Source organism: Corylus avellana, chromosome 1 (genome assembly GCF_965113065.1).
Source record: "Corylus avellana chromosome 1, dhCorAvel1.hap1.2, whole genome shotgun sequence".
Classification (NCBI taxonomy): domain Eukaryota; kingdom Viridiplantae; phylum Streptophyta; class Magnoliopsida; order Fagales; family Betulaceae; genus Corylus; species Corylus avellana.
This window is the reverse complement of record NC_142490.1, coordinates 46,142,279-46,158,729: the sequence shown is the minus strand read 5'-3', so window position 1 is coordinate 46,158,729 and position 16,451 is coordinate 46,142,279. Positions and strand designations below refer to the sequence as shown.

Here is a 16,451-nt window from a genome sequence, read left to right as displayed (position 1 = left end):
CTCAGGCTAGAGCTCTGTTATTTGATTGAGCCGTGCCAATATCACATGCAACAGCTGATTATCAATATTCTTCATCATGAGTCTACAACATTTGAAGACTTTCTTTTTTGTTTTCAAGCGGCATTTCGTTTTGCAGATTTTGCAGGGTGGACTTCATGGATAAGGTTAGGAATAAATCTTGTATAGTTTTTCTTGCAGGCTGAGAGAAAAAGCATGCTCTAGTAAAAGCCTCTTTTTGCTAGGTTTTTCTTTTTTTTTTTTTTTTTTTTTTTTGGGGTGAGTCTTTTTAATTAGAATTTCTTTTGTCTGCAAATGAAGGGTCATGGTCATGTAACAAAATGGTTGACTTTGTGTGGTAGATAGTAGATACTACCACACAAAGACTTTCCTTTAGTTTACTTCAACGTGAAGGTTCACTGCCTTTTTTGACAATGTGGAATTGGTAGGTGACAATATTCCATCTGTTCCTTGTTCTCTCATCTTTAAAACCTCTCTATTACTGTACTACTTGCTCCTTATTAATACTTTTTAAATGTTTTTTGTTTTTTTGTTTATTGTTTGACGTGATATAAACATTAAAGTAATCAGATTATTTTGTACTTTGATTTGTTAATTTGCTAATATTTTTGTTTTGTAAAGAAAAAACGAAAGAGAGGTCTTTATTTAAATTTGTTTTCTGTCTTCTTCTTCTTTTTAAGTTCTTGCACTGTTATGACCATATTGGGAGCGTTTGTTGGGTCCCCTACCCTAGATTTATTTTCTATTAATGTTATCAGTGTCTTGCTCACAAAGAAAGAGAGAAGGAAAATAACGTGCAAATCAACGTATATATATATATGGGTTGATAATGTACCTGCCACTCATATGACAGCAGGAAAATAACCAGCAACGATGGCATTGATGGAAGTTAATCATAATAAATCTTATTATTGTTGTTATTAATGATATATCTTCTTTTATAAACTCTTCCAAATTTTCGTGAAGGAAAAAATTTAACACCAAGTTTCTGGCAAGATGTCAATAGATTTTACTGGCTAAAGCTAGCAGATTGTACCTTTCTTGATCATTGATCCTGAGAAAGAAAGCCTGAGAAGATAAAGGTCGTTTTGCTACGTATAGCTGTTGATGTCCTGGTCATGTACTTTTGTCATTTTAATGCTAATTACTGGAGAAATTAATGAACTTGAGGATTTGGAGGATTTCAATAGCAACTTCAGTTCTTAAAGAGGCTAGTGGGAGACGAAACTGTATGCCTGAGAGTTGTAACAGAGTATTTAAAGATGAGGATATAAATAGATTTTCTTGTGTTTGCTATAATTAAGCTGTAAATGCCAATTATGACCAAATCAATGTTCCTAATTTCCTAGCATGTATTTCACATTGCTTGCAAAGAAAGTTAACGCATGAGTTTGAGAATGATTTCTCCAAATCTAAAAGTTAGCTAAGTTTTGTTTTGTTTATTTATTTTTTCTATTCAATGGGGGAAAAGGGGGATAGCTAAGTTTTGTTTGATGCACTACATTTCTCATCTGGAATCTTATGTTTTCTTAGATCCACCAGATTAGGCTTTAAATAAAAGAGAACACCATTTACTCACAATTATTTTATTAAATAAACAGAAAGAGAGAGAGGACCCTTCAAAGGTTAACTCAAAATATATTATATATTGAGCAAAAAGCAGCAAAAGTTGTTCACAAAAATTATTACATATTATTAAGCTCAATGGCCATGGCAGAACTTACAAAGTTACAATGAAGCCCTCCCACCATATAAAGAATGGGTTGTCACAGTCTATTCATTCTCCGGCCGCTATAGGAGTTGATCTCATCCACTAAAATGCAGAAGGGCCCCAAGCGGCAAGGCTTCTCTATTCTCCTTAATTATGATATCCTATGCTGGTAGTGCATAATTGCACATATATCCTCTATACTTAAAAAACATGTAGATGTTGACCAGAAAAGGCGCATTCGAATGCTTGCCTCTTCAGTTATCTGTACATCCTTCCTGAGTTTGGAGGAACAGCTGCCTGTCTCTCAGAAGCTTGCACTCCATAGAGCATTCTTATCCTCACCACACCGCTGGTGAACATCTGCCATCCTCTCAACAGACTTGCAAATCCCGCTGCATTTCCAATCAAATGAAGCAACACAGATGTTGCCTGCCTGCGCCTTCAACTCACAATCTGCAGGAACAATTACATCAACTCTATAGGGAAATCCATGTAAGAAACAGTTCATTTTTAAAATCTACTTTTATCCTTCTGACAAAAATAAATGAAGTCAAATGTTGATCCTGGTTTTACAACACTGACATCATGATAAATTCATGTACCAAAGATGATTTTTTATTTCATGTACAGAATAGACATTTTTAGACATCCAAACTTCCATCAGCTGCTTAGTACTGACTAAGTTGCTTGTAACACAAGACATGTTATTTCAAATAGCAAAACATGGTGGCAAAAGCATAAAAAGGAAAAAGTAATTAAAACAGCAAAATAAAATTTTAAATTACCAGGTGGGGTGCCACAACAAAGTCTCCTCTCGTCCACATGCTCCACATCTAAACCAATTAACCATGATCCCAATGAAACATCTTCATTGGCATATTTGTGCAGTATATGCCTGAGATAATTCCAAATAAATTACCATCAGAAGATTAAAGGCCACGGCATGGCCCAAATTAGCCATTCTAATGGAGAAATTCTACACAAACTCCTAAGTTTACACTCTCAAATGCTCACCCCTTGACGTGACAATAAAATCACCATTAGATCCTGATCATCTGGGAGTGTAAACTTGGGAGTTATGTAGCATTTCTCATCCTAATATCTAGCTATGGTTATGTTACAAATAAAGCTAATAGAGGTACCCAACCTACTAAAACTTGAACTTGAATATGGCAATGGAACCAGAACCTCTTGGTTCCAGCTGCAAATTCATAGAAAAACTCTGTGGTATCTTATCCATCTGTCAGCCCATTCAATCATAAGAAGTTTGAACTGCCCAAAAGGTAAAAACTCTGAAAACTTACTGGTTTGTTGATATATAAGTAGCCACATCTTTTGAGATAGCATATAATTGTCCTGTAGCATGACGGAAATAGTGGTTTCCCACCTCACCAAATTTCCAATACTGGGGTTCATGGTATTTCACTCCCCTGATCCAAAGAAAGGATGCCATCGAAATCAGATTTTTACCATTATCAATATATTCAGCTAATTCAAAAAATACACAAATCTGCTTACTTTCGAGCAAGGACAGGACCAGACTTCATGCAGCCAATATAAACCCGAGGTTTCATACGATGTCCAGATAGAGTTGTTCCAAGTGTAGCTGCAGTATTTTTAAGTAAATGAACTCAAATGAGAAAAAGGATCAAATGTAATAACATAACAGGAGTAATATAGATTACTATTCTCACAAGTAACCCTAAACTTCAGATGGAGCCAATCAGGTGGTTTAATAAAACCCTCCAAGAGCAACTTTTGACTGATTCACTCAAAAACTCACAATAATTTATTTATTTGTTTTTTATTTATTTGTTTTTTATTTATTTATTTATTTATTTTATTATTATTATTTTTTTTATCATTGGCTGACAAATTCATGGCTGCATGTCCAAGAAGTAAGAACCATAGCTATACCACTTTTAACTTAATCAGAATACTCATCTCAAAAAACATAGATCCTAAACTCTTATCCTAAATACAAAACTAAAATATATACAAAAGGACTTTTCAGAATCTAAAAATCACAAATGCAAGATGAAGGAAGAAATGCGGGAAAACAGAAACTATCATTACCTAAATTTACATGAACATCATCATCAACTTTAATGTAAAATTCTGCATCCCACAAGGCAACAGCAGTTGAAAAATAAGTCTTCGTTTTGGCTGATAATTCCATGTAGCCCTCAACATGGTCCTGCTTCATATCAGCAAACAAAAATGAGGCCAATAAAAATTTCTTTCAGTCTATTTTCGTACTACCAAAATTTAACGATAGCTGGGAGTTTCATGGGTAGTTAAAACTTAGCAAGCAGCTTAGAGGGGGTAGAAGAAGAGCTCACCAGCCGCAAGAAGTCTCCATGCATCATTTCCTCTGCTTCAACTGCTTTATCAAGAATACCACCAGGTGTTGAACTAGTGACAAAAGGTAAATTAGTAAGATACAGCCAAATAATTTATACTAATTCATGCATATAACCAGTTTAGCATAATGGTAAATTGAGAGATAATGCATCCGTGCAGAGGACTGCTCTGCTAAGGCCACAAACTTCAAATCTTATTATTAAAACAGAACAAACCAGGCTCAGCAGCATGAGGCTGAAAATTATAGTGTTAGGTAAAAGAGTAGATAGAAAAAAGTGCGGCAATAACTGAGAATAGCTATAAAGACAAATGAAGATCACCTGTGACCTATAACAAAGTGTATCACTATGCCCTTCTCCTCCAATTTCTTTCTCTTGTCACCTAGTAATGTTTGATCCATGAGAACCCAATAATCACATATGAATATACCAAGGAAATGGAATAGCATATGACAGGTTCTTAAATTTAGAGAGAGAGAGAGAGTGAGCATGTATAAGGGAAATGTGGAGCCAAGTTAATACACCTTGTGGCATCCAAGTCGCACGAACAGAATCTCTTCGTTTTCGGCTACTAAAAGCTGTATTGATTCCTATGACCATAAAGTATTTTCTTTTCATATTTGTTTCATCCTTCTTCAAGTTTTCTGATATGGGAAAGCCATCCATTACAGATTCATGTGCTTCCCTAGCTTCAGTTAATTTCATCTCCAATTTTGGTATTGTCTTATCCAGTGTCCTGCATATCATATACAGCAATAAGGTTTGCATTTAAGTCACTCAATAGGCACATAAGTGAAATCCAGCCTAAACAGGCATCAGTATAGCTTATACATATCATGCTGGGTGGGTCTTTGAAACTTACCCTATACTTTCATTGCTGCTGCGCTGTACAACCTTCTGATAAAGGCAAGAAAGTTAGAGAAAATATTTTTACAAACATATCAAATACAAATGATTTACATTAAGAAGCAAAAATAAAGCTAAAGATAATAGAGCATGATTAAAACTAAGTTTGGAAGAAAGAATGATTTTTGAAGCAACTAGAGTGAGAATGGCAATCTCTTTGGTATATCTGGTTCTGCAAACTTTGTGTGGACATCGGTATTGAAGTAGAAAAGCTAATTTTGAAGAAACAGTTACCAAAGACCTTTCCAGTAACACCCCCATCCAATCCCCTTCTCCCAAAAGTAAAAATAAAGTTACTTATCAAATCTGGACTTCCAAAAGCATTATTTCCTAGAAATGGCATTTCCAAGCACTGAGGTTTCATTATGAATAAATTCATTAACATAAAAGCCATCACTGATACATTCTTCCAAAATATTTGTAATTCTGATCTGGAAGCTTCATATTTGAAGAAAACTACCTTTTGAGGTGAAAATAATAATGATGATGATGATGATCAGGGTATAACATGGCTCATGAATACAAGTTTACTAAATGTACTCACAAGTTTCGGATCACCGTCCTCAAATTTTAAGTCTGTTTGGGCATCTTCAAGTGTAGATGTCTTTACAATACCATTATCCTCAGGCACCATCCACATCCTGATATAAAAATTCTTGATTAATATGGTGTGCATATGCTACTAACAAGCAGCTGCCTTTACATGTAACTTACCCATAAAAAGGCAATAGAAAAAAAAATTCCTCTTGGCAATTTTTTTTTTTTAAAAAAAATCAAAATAATAGAAGCATGTTACCTATTGATATGGAAACATGGTTATACAACATAAAATTATGTGGCCTGTGGCCTAAGATAGCGACAAGAAAATGCAAAATAATAAGCCTGAGAAGCAGTATAAGATATCTTTTTATTTGAGAAATAAGATTAAAAAAAAAAGTAATTTTAAATATCAGGTGTTCATTGTATTGGACCTAACATGACCTACCACAACTATTTGGTCTGGTTGAGTTGAGTTTCACAAGTCTCTGTAGCTAAAATAACATTAAAAAAATATTAAAAAAAAGAAGAAGATAATTTAGAAGCTCTTTTTGTTTAATTTTGCAATAATTTTCCTTGCAGCCAAACAAAAAGAAAAAAAAGAAAATAAAAAAATTAGGCTGACAAGGAAGATCAGCATTAGACAATTTGGGCTATATTTCATGCAAGGCAACACTCTCAACAGCTCATTTTAGAGACACGAGGTTTAAGTCAAAAGTTAACAAGTATAGCATGAAAATTATGAAGTTTGACAAAGGACCAAGACCAAGAAAAAACATTTTTGTCTATTGCATATACCTACCCTCTTTTGCTGAAAATTGAAAACCCACATTGTGATCTCAGGAAAAAAGAAAAAAGAACCCACATTGTGAAGAAAAGGACAACCACCGACAGATTACAAACAAAACAAGTGCAAAGGGAGAACATGTGAACTAATGCAAGGCAAGAGTACCCAAATTCAAGAATCACATTACAAAGCACACACATACTTCTAAACTACCCAGACAACATTAGTTCAGTTCAGTTCAAACCCTCTTCAACAAGTGCAGCAATGACCCAATTGACAAGAACACCCAATAACAAACAGTAACATACAGACAATCAAAACAATCTCTTCATATTTATTCCACAAAACCCACCTAATTCTACGAATTAGGTGACACCCATTATGCAAAAGTGCATAGTTCAGTTAAAGCAACCACTTCAGTGACTAAAAATTGGAAATTTAGAGAGAAAACTACCTGTTAGTGAAGAGCATTCCAGCACAGAAGCTGCCCAAGCACAGCAAAAGAGCCCAGTTCCTAGGCATAAAATTCTTAGCAAACACTCCTCTACTTTTCATAGACATTTTGCTGCTTCTCTACACTCAGCTCACTGCCTCCACTATAAAAGGAAATATTTTTAAGTGAAAAAAAGAAAAAGAAAAGAGAAGTAGAGAGAGCCAAAACCAGACAGACCCAGAGAAAAGGACAACCTTTACAGTCTCTGTTTCACTTCTACACACTCTGTCCCTCCTTTAGAGGCCAGAGGTGTGCATACAGAGTAAGCGAGGAAGACCCACTAAACCGACCTTTTTAATAATCCCAATTCCTTAAACCGTCCTTTTTACCAAACGGTTCTCTGTAAATGAATGAAATTTATACAGGTTTTACAAATAACAACCACCGTTGCAGGTAAAAGATGGTAACAGGTGGAGTTATAGGATCTTGGTTTCATTCATTTTTTTTTCTTTCTGTTTATTGAAAATTTAACCCCCCAAATAAATGTTAAAACTGTTAAACAAATATTCTCATTATTATAAAAACGGGACTTCAAACTCTGCAAATTACATTAGGACAAAAAATACAAATGGGAGTAGAAATATTAAAAAAAAAAAAAAAACTATACAAAAATATATTTTCATTAAAGAGGAAACTCCCCCGTTGCAAAGCCTCGCCCCATATCTCAGGGGAGGAAAAGACCACCCCCATCCTAATGAATTCCTCTCTTTCTTTTTTCTTTTTTTCCTTTCTCCTGGATATCATCCTATAACTTCTTTTTTTTTTTTTTTTTTTTTTTTTTTTTTTTTAGCTCCTTTAAAAGCTAAAATAAATATAAGTGCCTTCAACTAAACTCACAATATTTCCGCATAGGCCGCTACAAACATCTTTACTGGTAGCTTTTCCGCTCGCTAGTTTCGTCACAAGAATTCCGTCCGGGGCTGTGAATTGCCGTTAAGAATAGTGTTGTTCTTGTTTGGTTTCTGTAACTTCGTTATTGTTCTTCTTGTTCATCAAAGTTTGAGTAAAAAAAAAATCATTAAAATGAAAAGAAAAAGATTTACATAATACAAATACGGTAAACGATTTAATCATTATTTTTAATACTACATTAAAAGACACATTAATTTTTAAAATAGGTCAATATCCTTAGATGTTAACTTTATATTTAAGATGATGCCTAAGCAATAAAATCAAAAAAGTCCCCAAGAGCTAGCTCAATCGGCTAGGACCAGGCCTAATAAAGCGGAAGTTACTAGTTCGAATTCCCATCCCCCGTCTTGTGCGGACATGTAAAAAAAAAATCAAAAATCAAATAAAAAATAAAAAATAAAAAATTACTGCCTAAATATTTAATAAGAAAAGAAAATATCTATGTACATACTAATAATATGTGAATAAAAATATTTATGTAAATTCTGTTTAATTAGTTAAAGAGAGCATATAACATCACACTCCATTGACACACAATATTGTCCGCTTTTGACTCCCCCGAACCAGACTTCCCAGTAGGTCACCTATATATCCTGGTACTACTCTCAAAGAAGCATGCTTAACTGCAAAGTTCTGGTGAGATCATAACTATCACGGCTTTAAAATGTATTGTTGTCATTAAGGGTGTAAGTATACATTTAAGTACATCTCCATCTCCATACTCAGGCTATGTGGGATGCCACAATCACCTCATCTTAGGACCCAGCGTCCCCGCTAGCGACCCTCATGAGATTAGCCCACTCTTGGCGTCCGTCCCAGCAAGTTCCCGCTAGCGACCTTCATGGGTTTGTGCACGCTCCTCCTATCTCGGGCTGGGTAATGGCTCTGATACCATTTGTAACACCTCACCCCATTGACACACAATATTGTATGCTTTTGACTCCCCCAGACCAGACTTTTTAGGAAGTCACCCATCCTGGTACTACTCTCACAGAAACATGCTTAACTTCCAGGTATTATTCTCGTAGAAGCATGCTTAACTACGGAGTTTTGGTGAGATCATGACCATCAAGGCTTTAAAACGCGTTATTGTCATTAAAGGTGTAAGTATACATTTAAGTACATTCTCATCTCCATACCTAGGCGATGTGAGACGCCACAGAGCATGATTGATGATTCCTTAGTTTTTTATTCAAATTATTTTCATACGGGGAACCACCAACGTACAAATTAAGATAAGATTTATTAAGAGGGGGACATTACATAAGAAGATAAGATTTTTGGGCATGTAACAAGTTTAAAGAAAACTAATTTTAAATAAATAAAGATTAATGGAAATACCACCCATCATTTGTGACCAATTGACAGCCTTTTTGGGATCTTATGGCAAGCAAAATGAGTCGCGTGGTCCAGTTGACTCTTGGAGGATGCTCGACATGTAAAAATCAGGGGTAGGTGTTGAAAGGTGTCAGGCATTTCTAAGCAATTATGATTCATATTCGTGTCGACAAAAGGGGATAAGCAGCTTCTTGGTGGAGCTCAGAATATTGAATCTTTGCCATTTCTTGGGTATAGATGTGGATAGAGAGAGATTCTCAACAATTCTTTCAGCCGGGTCGCTAGCAATTCGAGTAGTAAATATGAAAAAGTTCATATAGAGCCTACTTGTTTGAGCAGATTTCGAAGTTTCGAGTACTTTGTCTTTATTTTTGGAGAAGTAGACTCTATAAAAACTCTCTTACAAATGATTTGAACATCAAATTGCTAGAGATCGGATCCGTGTGTAGATACTGCAAAAACAAGGAATCTGTCCAGGGAGGAGGTGCATGAGGATTCTCTTCATCTACTTTATTCATTATTGGTGGCCCTTTATTCGGATGAGAAAGGGGTTTAGATATGCATTTGTAATTTCTGGATTCTTGCTATTTGAAGTCACAAAATGTGGACATATAGAAGCACACACAGAACAAAAGAACGAAAAATACGAATATAACAAACAAGTGCAAAGGAAAAATGAAGGTGAGAGTAGTCAAACTGAGTGATGAAATAGTCACACAACAACAAAGTTTTTCAACCAAATTTTCGATCCAATCTATTAAACTGATTTCCACGTACATTTTTAAAAGGAAAATGTAAGATTATTTTATAATTTTTGGCATGTGTCAACATGTAATTGGAGGACATTAAAATTATTTTTTTGGTGTGTGTTTCAAATCACATGCCAACACGTATCAAAAGTGTGTAATAAATGTCAATTTAATAAATTGGATTAGAAGAATTTCCTCCAACTCAAATTAGAAGAAATTAATGCTTAAATAAGAAAACTTGCACGGGCAGAAAATGAGGATTTTTAGAGGCACCAAGAAAAATGTGACTCTAATACCATGTAGAAATTTGTGTAAAATATAAAAAAAGGGAATAATGGTAAAAGCAAGAGAGGAAGAAGAATGCAAGGAATTTGGGGTAATTTAGCCTTAGAAGCCAAACTCCACCATTGATATGAGTCATTACGGATACATCCTTATTGTATTGAATTGTATGATACAATTAGGTTAATATAATAATATGCTCTATTTATAGAGAGATTGTGGTAGGTGAGGTAGACTAGAACATAAAGGAAATTAATGACAAACCTATAAGGAAACTCATTTATCATATTTATTGGCGTAGGTAGCAATTCATTCTATATTTTTTTGTTTACTTAGCTCTTGTGGAAAAATGGATCCCGCAAACAAAGAAATTCAATAAAACGTCTCATTGGGGGTGTTCAAATAGTTATAACCTTCGGTTATTGGCTATAATCAGTAATCGCAATCGACTTGGACGGTTATTGGTTTTTAATAACCGCAACCGCTTAGGCGGTTATGAGTTATTTTAATTTATAACTGGCGGTTAGTAGTTATTCAATCCAATAATCGAGCGGTTATAACCGTTTTTTTTTTAATGGGCTTTTGGGCATTTTAAGTGTTTTGGGCCTTTAATTTGCTATTTTTTGGTCTTATTTTAAGGGTTTAAGGCCAAAATGTTACCAAAAAAAAAAAAACATTACCAAATAAATTCTAGCCCAAAACATGGCTAAAAAAATATAGCCCAAATCCATTAATTCAAACACAAATGAAAAAATTAAAAAGACAAATCCCAAATCTAGATTCATATTACAAAATACAAACCAAATAGAAGTAAACCAGTAAGCACGGGCAACAACTCAACAAGTCTGGTATATAAATAAAGGCGGTTATCGGTTATAACCGTCTTTCTCTACCCATAAAATCGCTAACCACAACCGCCATAGTCAATTAGTTATTTTTAATAACCGACTACCAAACTTATCGGTTGGCGAGTCGGTTATAATCGATCCGCTTGAACACTCTACGTCCCACAACTGTTTTTTTTCTTCTCAAATTTAAACTTAAAAAAAACATTTCTCACGTTTAAATCACATCAAAACATTTTTTCAAAAAAAAAAAAAAATCAATAAAACGTCCCATTAATTGTTGATGCCATCTCTCTCACTACTCATAGGAGGTGCATATCTGCAACTACATAGATCTTGCTGCATGTGTGATGTTTTCTTATTATTTTATTATGCTTTTACCCCACTCGTACTTTATAAAAAGTAAAGATTCGTTATGGCAACAACTAAAACAAGGTAAGGCAGGACCATAGCCAAAATAACAGAAGTGAGGAACCTTTCTTATGCGATAGTGGTGGAATTAGGGACGGGCGACAATCTAATTGACTTTTAAAAGTGTTAGGAAAATAAATAAGGTTTTATAAAGGGAATGATATGAATTCCCGACAAATTAATGCCGACGGACAATAAATAAGTTAAACGGTTTGTTTCAAAAAAAAAAAAAAAAAATCACATGCTATATTCCTTTTATTATCGATGATAGTTAATCCGTATATTCTATGCTATTGTAAAGCAAAGAAGGGTAGTTCTTCCAATATCTATCTTTTGATATCTTAAAGTTTAAGCCTTTTCATTCTTCGGGAAATGCTTTAATTTCTCCTTTTAAGAATTTCAACAAAGTAAATTAATTATAAGGTTAATTACTTTTGGTTCCCTTTCCAATAACAGGAATGATGAAAACAATAAAGAAAATATCTTTTAAATTTTCTCAAACTGATCTTTCTTTGAACAAAAATAAATAAATAAATAGTCTTCTTATATGTATTTTACTTTCTAAGTTTCTTTAGAGAAAAGGAAAATTATATTAGAAAATTCCCATATTATATAGCTCATTAATTTTGTAAGATGAGAGAAAATGTATTTGAAATATGCAAGTAAATTAAATCCGCGATATATTATTCAATGTGTACAACATAAATTACAAAAAAAAAAAAAAAACATAGAATAAGATAACCTAGTAAGAAAAATTATAAAAGTACTTTAATATATATATATATATATATATTTTTCACTCTACCTTTTAATCTTGTCTCCCATGAACCAAAATCATAGTTTCGACGCTAATAATTGATGATTAGATTATATTATATTGTCATAAACATTTAATGGGAAGAAAAATCATGACACCTTAGGAAAGCAACGTTGAGAGAAGGAGTAAAAAAATAGTGGGGTGACTAATATATATTTATTTATTTCTTATTCTTTGGTGGTGAGTGCACCATATACTAACAAAGTTTTCCTTCAAATCATGATATTAAAATGCATGTAATTGATCTGTTAATGTTATTGGGAAGAACAAACATCTTAATTTCGAGAAAAGCTTTATGATTTGACTATGGATAATAGAATTTTCAAAGTTTCTAAAAGTAAAAGAAAGAAAGAAAAAGTGGGGGAGAAAATAAACATGCATGAGCGAGGGAGTTATAAAACTGTAATAAAGATTGAAAATTAAAAAGAAATGAAAAAGCAGCAAAAAGATTTGACAGATGAAGATGAACTGATGAACTTTCATAGGCCAGGTGCATTCCATTTTCCCAAAACTCATTGTACTAGACTAGCAGACAAAATTCTCAGAGGCTGCTAAAGGGTCTACCCCCGCCCCCTGGACTCTACTTCAGTACATCAGATCCAATGCTACCAGCAATAATTAAAACAAGAAAAAGAAAGATTACGTGGGAAATTAAACATATATGGCTAAGAATGATGAACATTTAATGGTGGTAATGCCAGAATATGATGATGATGACGATGATGATGACATGGTGAGGAAGCTACTCTAGAAAACCAGTTTTTGTCAAGATAGCATTTCTCACTTTGCTAAGATCTCTTCCTTTGAGTGTCCTGCCAATCCCTTCACACACAGAGAAAGATGAAATCTGGCTCCTTGCAAGCTTCCTAGCAATCCATTCATGTGGGGGAACCATATCACCATCATCATTATCATCATCATCATCGTCATCGTCATTATGATAAGCATCATCATCCACCCATGAACCAGGCCGCCTTGAGTCAATTTTGGCATTTTTTCCATAAATCTTAGACCAATCAGGAATGTCCACAGGAGCAGAGGATTGTTGAACCACTCTGCAGGCTTCATGGGTTGGTGGAGTGTAAACCCTTGGAATCATTCTTGGAGCAGAAGGAAGGCGCCATGCAGAAGAAGAAGAAGCAGAGGAGTGCTCTTTGGGTTTCCTCTCCTTAATCAAACTCCACACATCTTCTTCTTCAAAGTCTTCATCTCTCCTTGAGCTCCCTCCAAAACCACTGCTCTTGCCCATGATACCCTTCCTATCTGCCATTGCTGCTTGCTCTAAAAAGTTTGAGTATTAATAAGAGAGAGAGAGAGAATTATGCAGCAATAGAACTCTTTCTTTCAATATAAATAGAAGGAAGCAACTTTTTGTATCTAATAATGAGATAAATCTGAATTATTATTTTTTTTCTTGGGAATAGAAGGGAGAAAGGTGGAAGAGAATAATATCAGGAATCTACCTTGCCTTTGTTTCGATACCCTCCAAAATCAGGGCTTTTCAAAGATTTCTGAAATAGTTACTGTGCACAACCCCAAAAAAACCAACACAGAGAGAAGGAAAGCAAGAGAAGCTGTGGAAGCCCTTTTCCCTGGCTTGAATACATCCAAAGAAGATCACAGATTTTAAGGGCGTCAGGCTCAGAATGGTACCCTGCAACAACAGAGAAGAAAAAGACAACAAAAATAGATATAGTACATCAAAATTGGCCTATTAACTTTTATGGCCCATCATAATACTTGAAATGGAAAAGAAAAGCTAATAAGTAATTTCCTCCCCATATTAATCTCACTTCCACAGTCTTTTCCAGCTTCTCCTTACCTTTATTGCAATAATCCAAAAGCCCAAAGAATGAAGGAGCCAAAGAGGCAGAGGAAGAAAGAAGATGATGAAAAAGGAGGGTGTTGTGTTGTGGCATTGAGCAAGCCTAGTCCAATCACAGCATTTCTTTTACCACATATAGAAAACAGTCGACAGTCTTGAAATGGGGTTCGGTTCACACATATACATACACATACACATACACATAATCCCCTTTTCTTTAATATATTTGTAATACAAATAGTAAATATACAAATAGTAAATATTTTTTTAATCTAAATAAAAAGCCCTGCTTTTTTTGATTGGGAGAGGTGGAGAAGAACCATTGGTCAGACCCAACCTCACTGATTTCCGTAACCTTATCTCCATCTCACTGCAACTCAGCTCATTCGGCGTTAACAGAGAAAAAGCTCGGTGGGTGAAAGGCTGAATGAGAAAAAGCTCTCTCTCTCTCTCTCTCTCTCTCTCTTTCTCATATTCTGTGTGTGTGGAAGTGTGAAGCAAATTATTATTTTTTTTTGGACCCGGCTTCCATGCAGTAAATAAAAGTACCGCACATCTGCGGTTATAAAAATTGAGGGTTCAGATTTTTCAAGGCAAACGACGTCGTGGGAAAGATCGAAGAGGCAAACGTTTAAAGCAAACGGTGGAAACAAACGTTTATTTCTCCTGGATCTGCAGAACTTCAACAAAAGCAGAGAAAGGAAGAAGAAGAAGACGAGGAAGAAGCAGAGGGCTACGTATTTTAATTCTCTCTTTCTATCTTTTTCTTTGATAACTATATTGTCGGGTGCAAAATTGATTTTTGTCTCCTGGGTCTTGCTTTGTTTTCACGATTAGCTCAAGCTTTGTTCTCTTGGGTCTTGCTTCGTTTTGCTTTGTCTTTTTTTTTTTTTTCCCCCCGTAGAATAGTCTTAGGCTCTCAGCACCCTAGAGAACCATAGAGAAAAATATCTACGTGGAATCAGACCCTTCAAGAGGGAGGATGAGAGGTGTAGTGGGATTTTTCGGTTCAGCCTAGATAAATTTTGCTTTTTATTTTATTTTATTTTATTTTAAAAAAAAGAAGAAGCTGAAACCCATATTTAAGAAAAGGCCTAGAGCTTTGTTTTTAGGTTCCGAGTATAACCTAGAAAAAGGAAAGAAAAAAAAAAAAGTTTGATGTCAGGAGGTCCCAAGCTTTGTTCTGAGTCATTTTGCTTGCGACCCAAAAAGTGTTTAGGGAGAGAGAATTGGGCGTGGAGATACTTGGAAAACAGAGTTGGTTGTCAAAGCGTAAACCATCTCACAGAGTACTATTTTATTTCAAGTGTGTTTAACAGTTAAACGTAACGGTTGCCTCTTCTCTTCCACGACGTCGTTTGACTTGAACAATCTGGACTCTCAATTTTATAACCGCAGATGTGCGGTACTTAAAAGTACCGCACGGAAGCCGGGTCCTTTTTTTTTAAGGATGCCTAGAAGAGGGTGCTTAAGCAGTAAAGGTAGTTGCTTTGGGATGAAATTGCATTGAGAAATGTGGTGCGTTGTTTTGGTGAGGAGGACTAAACTGTGACTGCAACTTTTCTATATATCTGTTGCTTCATTCTTCAATGCTTCCTGGGCTTTGGGGACTACTGCAGAAAGAGAGTAAAGATTCTAGTTAAGAGAGAGCGAATTGTGTAGTGGAAGTAAGGGTGAGGGGTCTTCTCAAACTCAAATCGTGAGTGTGTTGGATAATGACCCAACATAGATGTGTGGGTCAACGCTTCTTTTGTTTCATGCAGAGAGCTGTCATCACATCCTCCATCCCAGTATATATATATATATATATATATATATATTTTAGAATTTGCTTATTTATATGTGCAGGTGAATTTCATAAAAACTTTCTTAGTTTAGGTTAAGTGCTTAAAAAATTATATTTATTTAAGACAAATTTTTGAGAGAATTTTTATAGAACTGATCATCAGTTCCAATAGACTTAATTTAAGTAATTTGCTTATTTATATGCGCATGTGAATCTCATAATTTTATTATTATTATTTTTTTTACTTTAGGTTAAGTGCTTAAAAAATATATATTTATTTAAAACAACGTTATGGGAGAATTTTTATAGAACTCATTGGTTCGAATAGACTTGAGGTAATTTGCTTATTTTATTTTATTTTATTTTTTTGCTTAAAAAAAATATTTATTTGTTAATGTATTTTGGATGTGTTTTTTTTTTTTTTGATAAAGTGTTTTGATGTGATACAAAAGTCTTTTTTTTTTTTTTTTATGAGGTTTTTTGTGTTTGAATTGTTTATTAATGGAAAAGAGGGAATACTTTAAAAAAAAAAAATTAAAAAGAATAATCCATGACAATGGCATGATGCATGGAATAGAGACTCCAAAACCCACTATAGACTATACTAGGGAAGCACCTATGTGGGTGGTTAGTATTAAGGAAGCATGTATATATGTAAGATGACTATGATG

The 16,451-nt window shown here is 34.5% G+C and overlaps 2 protein-coding genes across 7 annotated transcripts; both read right to left on the bottom strand.

The window, feature by feature from the left end:
• Nucleotides 1–1,644: 1,644 nt before the first annotated feature.
• On the bottom strand, nt 1,645–7,202 carry LOC132170508 (putative beta-1,3-galactosyltransferase 2). Of its 5 annotated transcripts, XM_059581509.2 has the most exons (12): nt 7,010–7,202; nt 6,777–6,918; nt 5,543–5,639; nt 4,955–4,989; nt 4,617–4,828; nt 4,414–4,474; nt 4,072–4,144; nt 3,806–3,929; nt 3,248–3,335; nt 3,034–3,159; nt 2,515–2,624; nt 1,645–2,182 (listed from the first exon to the last, which is right to left on the bottom strand). In XM_059581509.2, exons 2-12 carry the CDS (start codon nt 6,881–6,883, stop codon nt 2,034–2,036), a joined length of 1,182 nt encoding a protein of 393 aa, XP_059437492.2. In that variant the 5' UTR covers nt 6,884–6,918; nt 7,010–7,202; the 3' UTR covers nt 1,645–2,033. The 5 variants fall into 5 exon arrangements, with proteins under 5 accessions (XP_059437492.2, XP_059437493.2, XP_088368024.1 ...); XM_059581510.2 differs by having other exon boundaries at nt 6,777–7,202; XM_088511898.1 differs by having other exon boundaries at nt 3,806–3,926; nt 6,777–7,202.
• Nucleotides 7,203–12,743: 5,541 nt separating this feature from the next.
• On the bottom strand, nt 12,744–14,067 carry LOC132172855 (protein S40-5). Of its 2 annotated transcripts, none has more exons than XM_059584422.2 (3): nt 13,992–14,067; nt 13,633–13,823; nt 12,744–13,450 (listed from the first exon to the last, which is right to left on the bottom strand). In XM_059584422.2, the coding sequence occupies exon 3, from the start codon at nt 13,437–13,439 to the stop codon at nt 12,912–12,914; it is 528 nt and encodes a 175-aa protein (XP_059440405.2). In that variant the 5' UTR covers nt 13,440–13,450; nt 13,633–13,823; nt 13,992–14,067; the 3' UTR covers nt 12,744–12,911. The 2 variants fall into 2 exon arrangements, with proteins under 2 accessions (XP_059440405.2, XP_059440406.2); XM_059584423.2 differs by having other exon boundaries at nt 12,744–13,441.
• Between the last annotated feature and the right edge of the window lie 2,384 nt (nt 14,068–16,451).

What these genes read in the sequence shown, in the direction of transcription:
- LOC132170508 (XM_059581510.2), bottom strand. Translation starts at nt 6,883, where the DNA reads ATGTCTATGAAAAGTAGAGGAGTGTTTGCTAAGAATTTTATGCCTAGG. An exon ending in AGGACGGTGATCCGAAACTT is followed by an intron (nt 4,990 to 5,542) that starts GTGAGTACATTT and finishes TGCCTTTATCAG; the next exon opens with AAGGTTGTACAGCGCAGCAG. An exon ending in CACTTTGTTATAGGTCACAG is followed by an intron (nt 4,145 to 4,413) that starts GTGATCTTCATT and finishes TTTTGTCACTAG; the next exon opens with TTCAACACCTGGTGGTATTC.
- LOC132172855 (XM_059584422.2), bottom strand. Translation starts at nt 13,439, where the DNA reads ATGGCAGATAGGAAGGGTATCATGGGCAAGAGCAGTGGTTTTGGAGGG.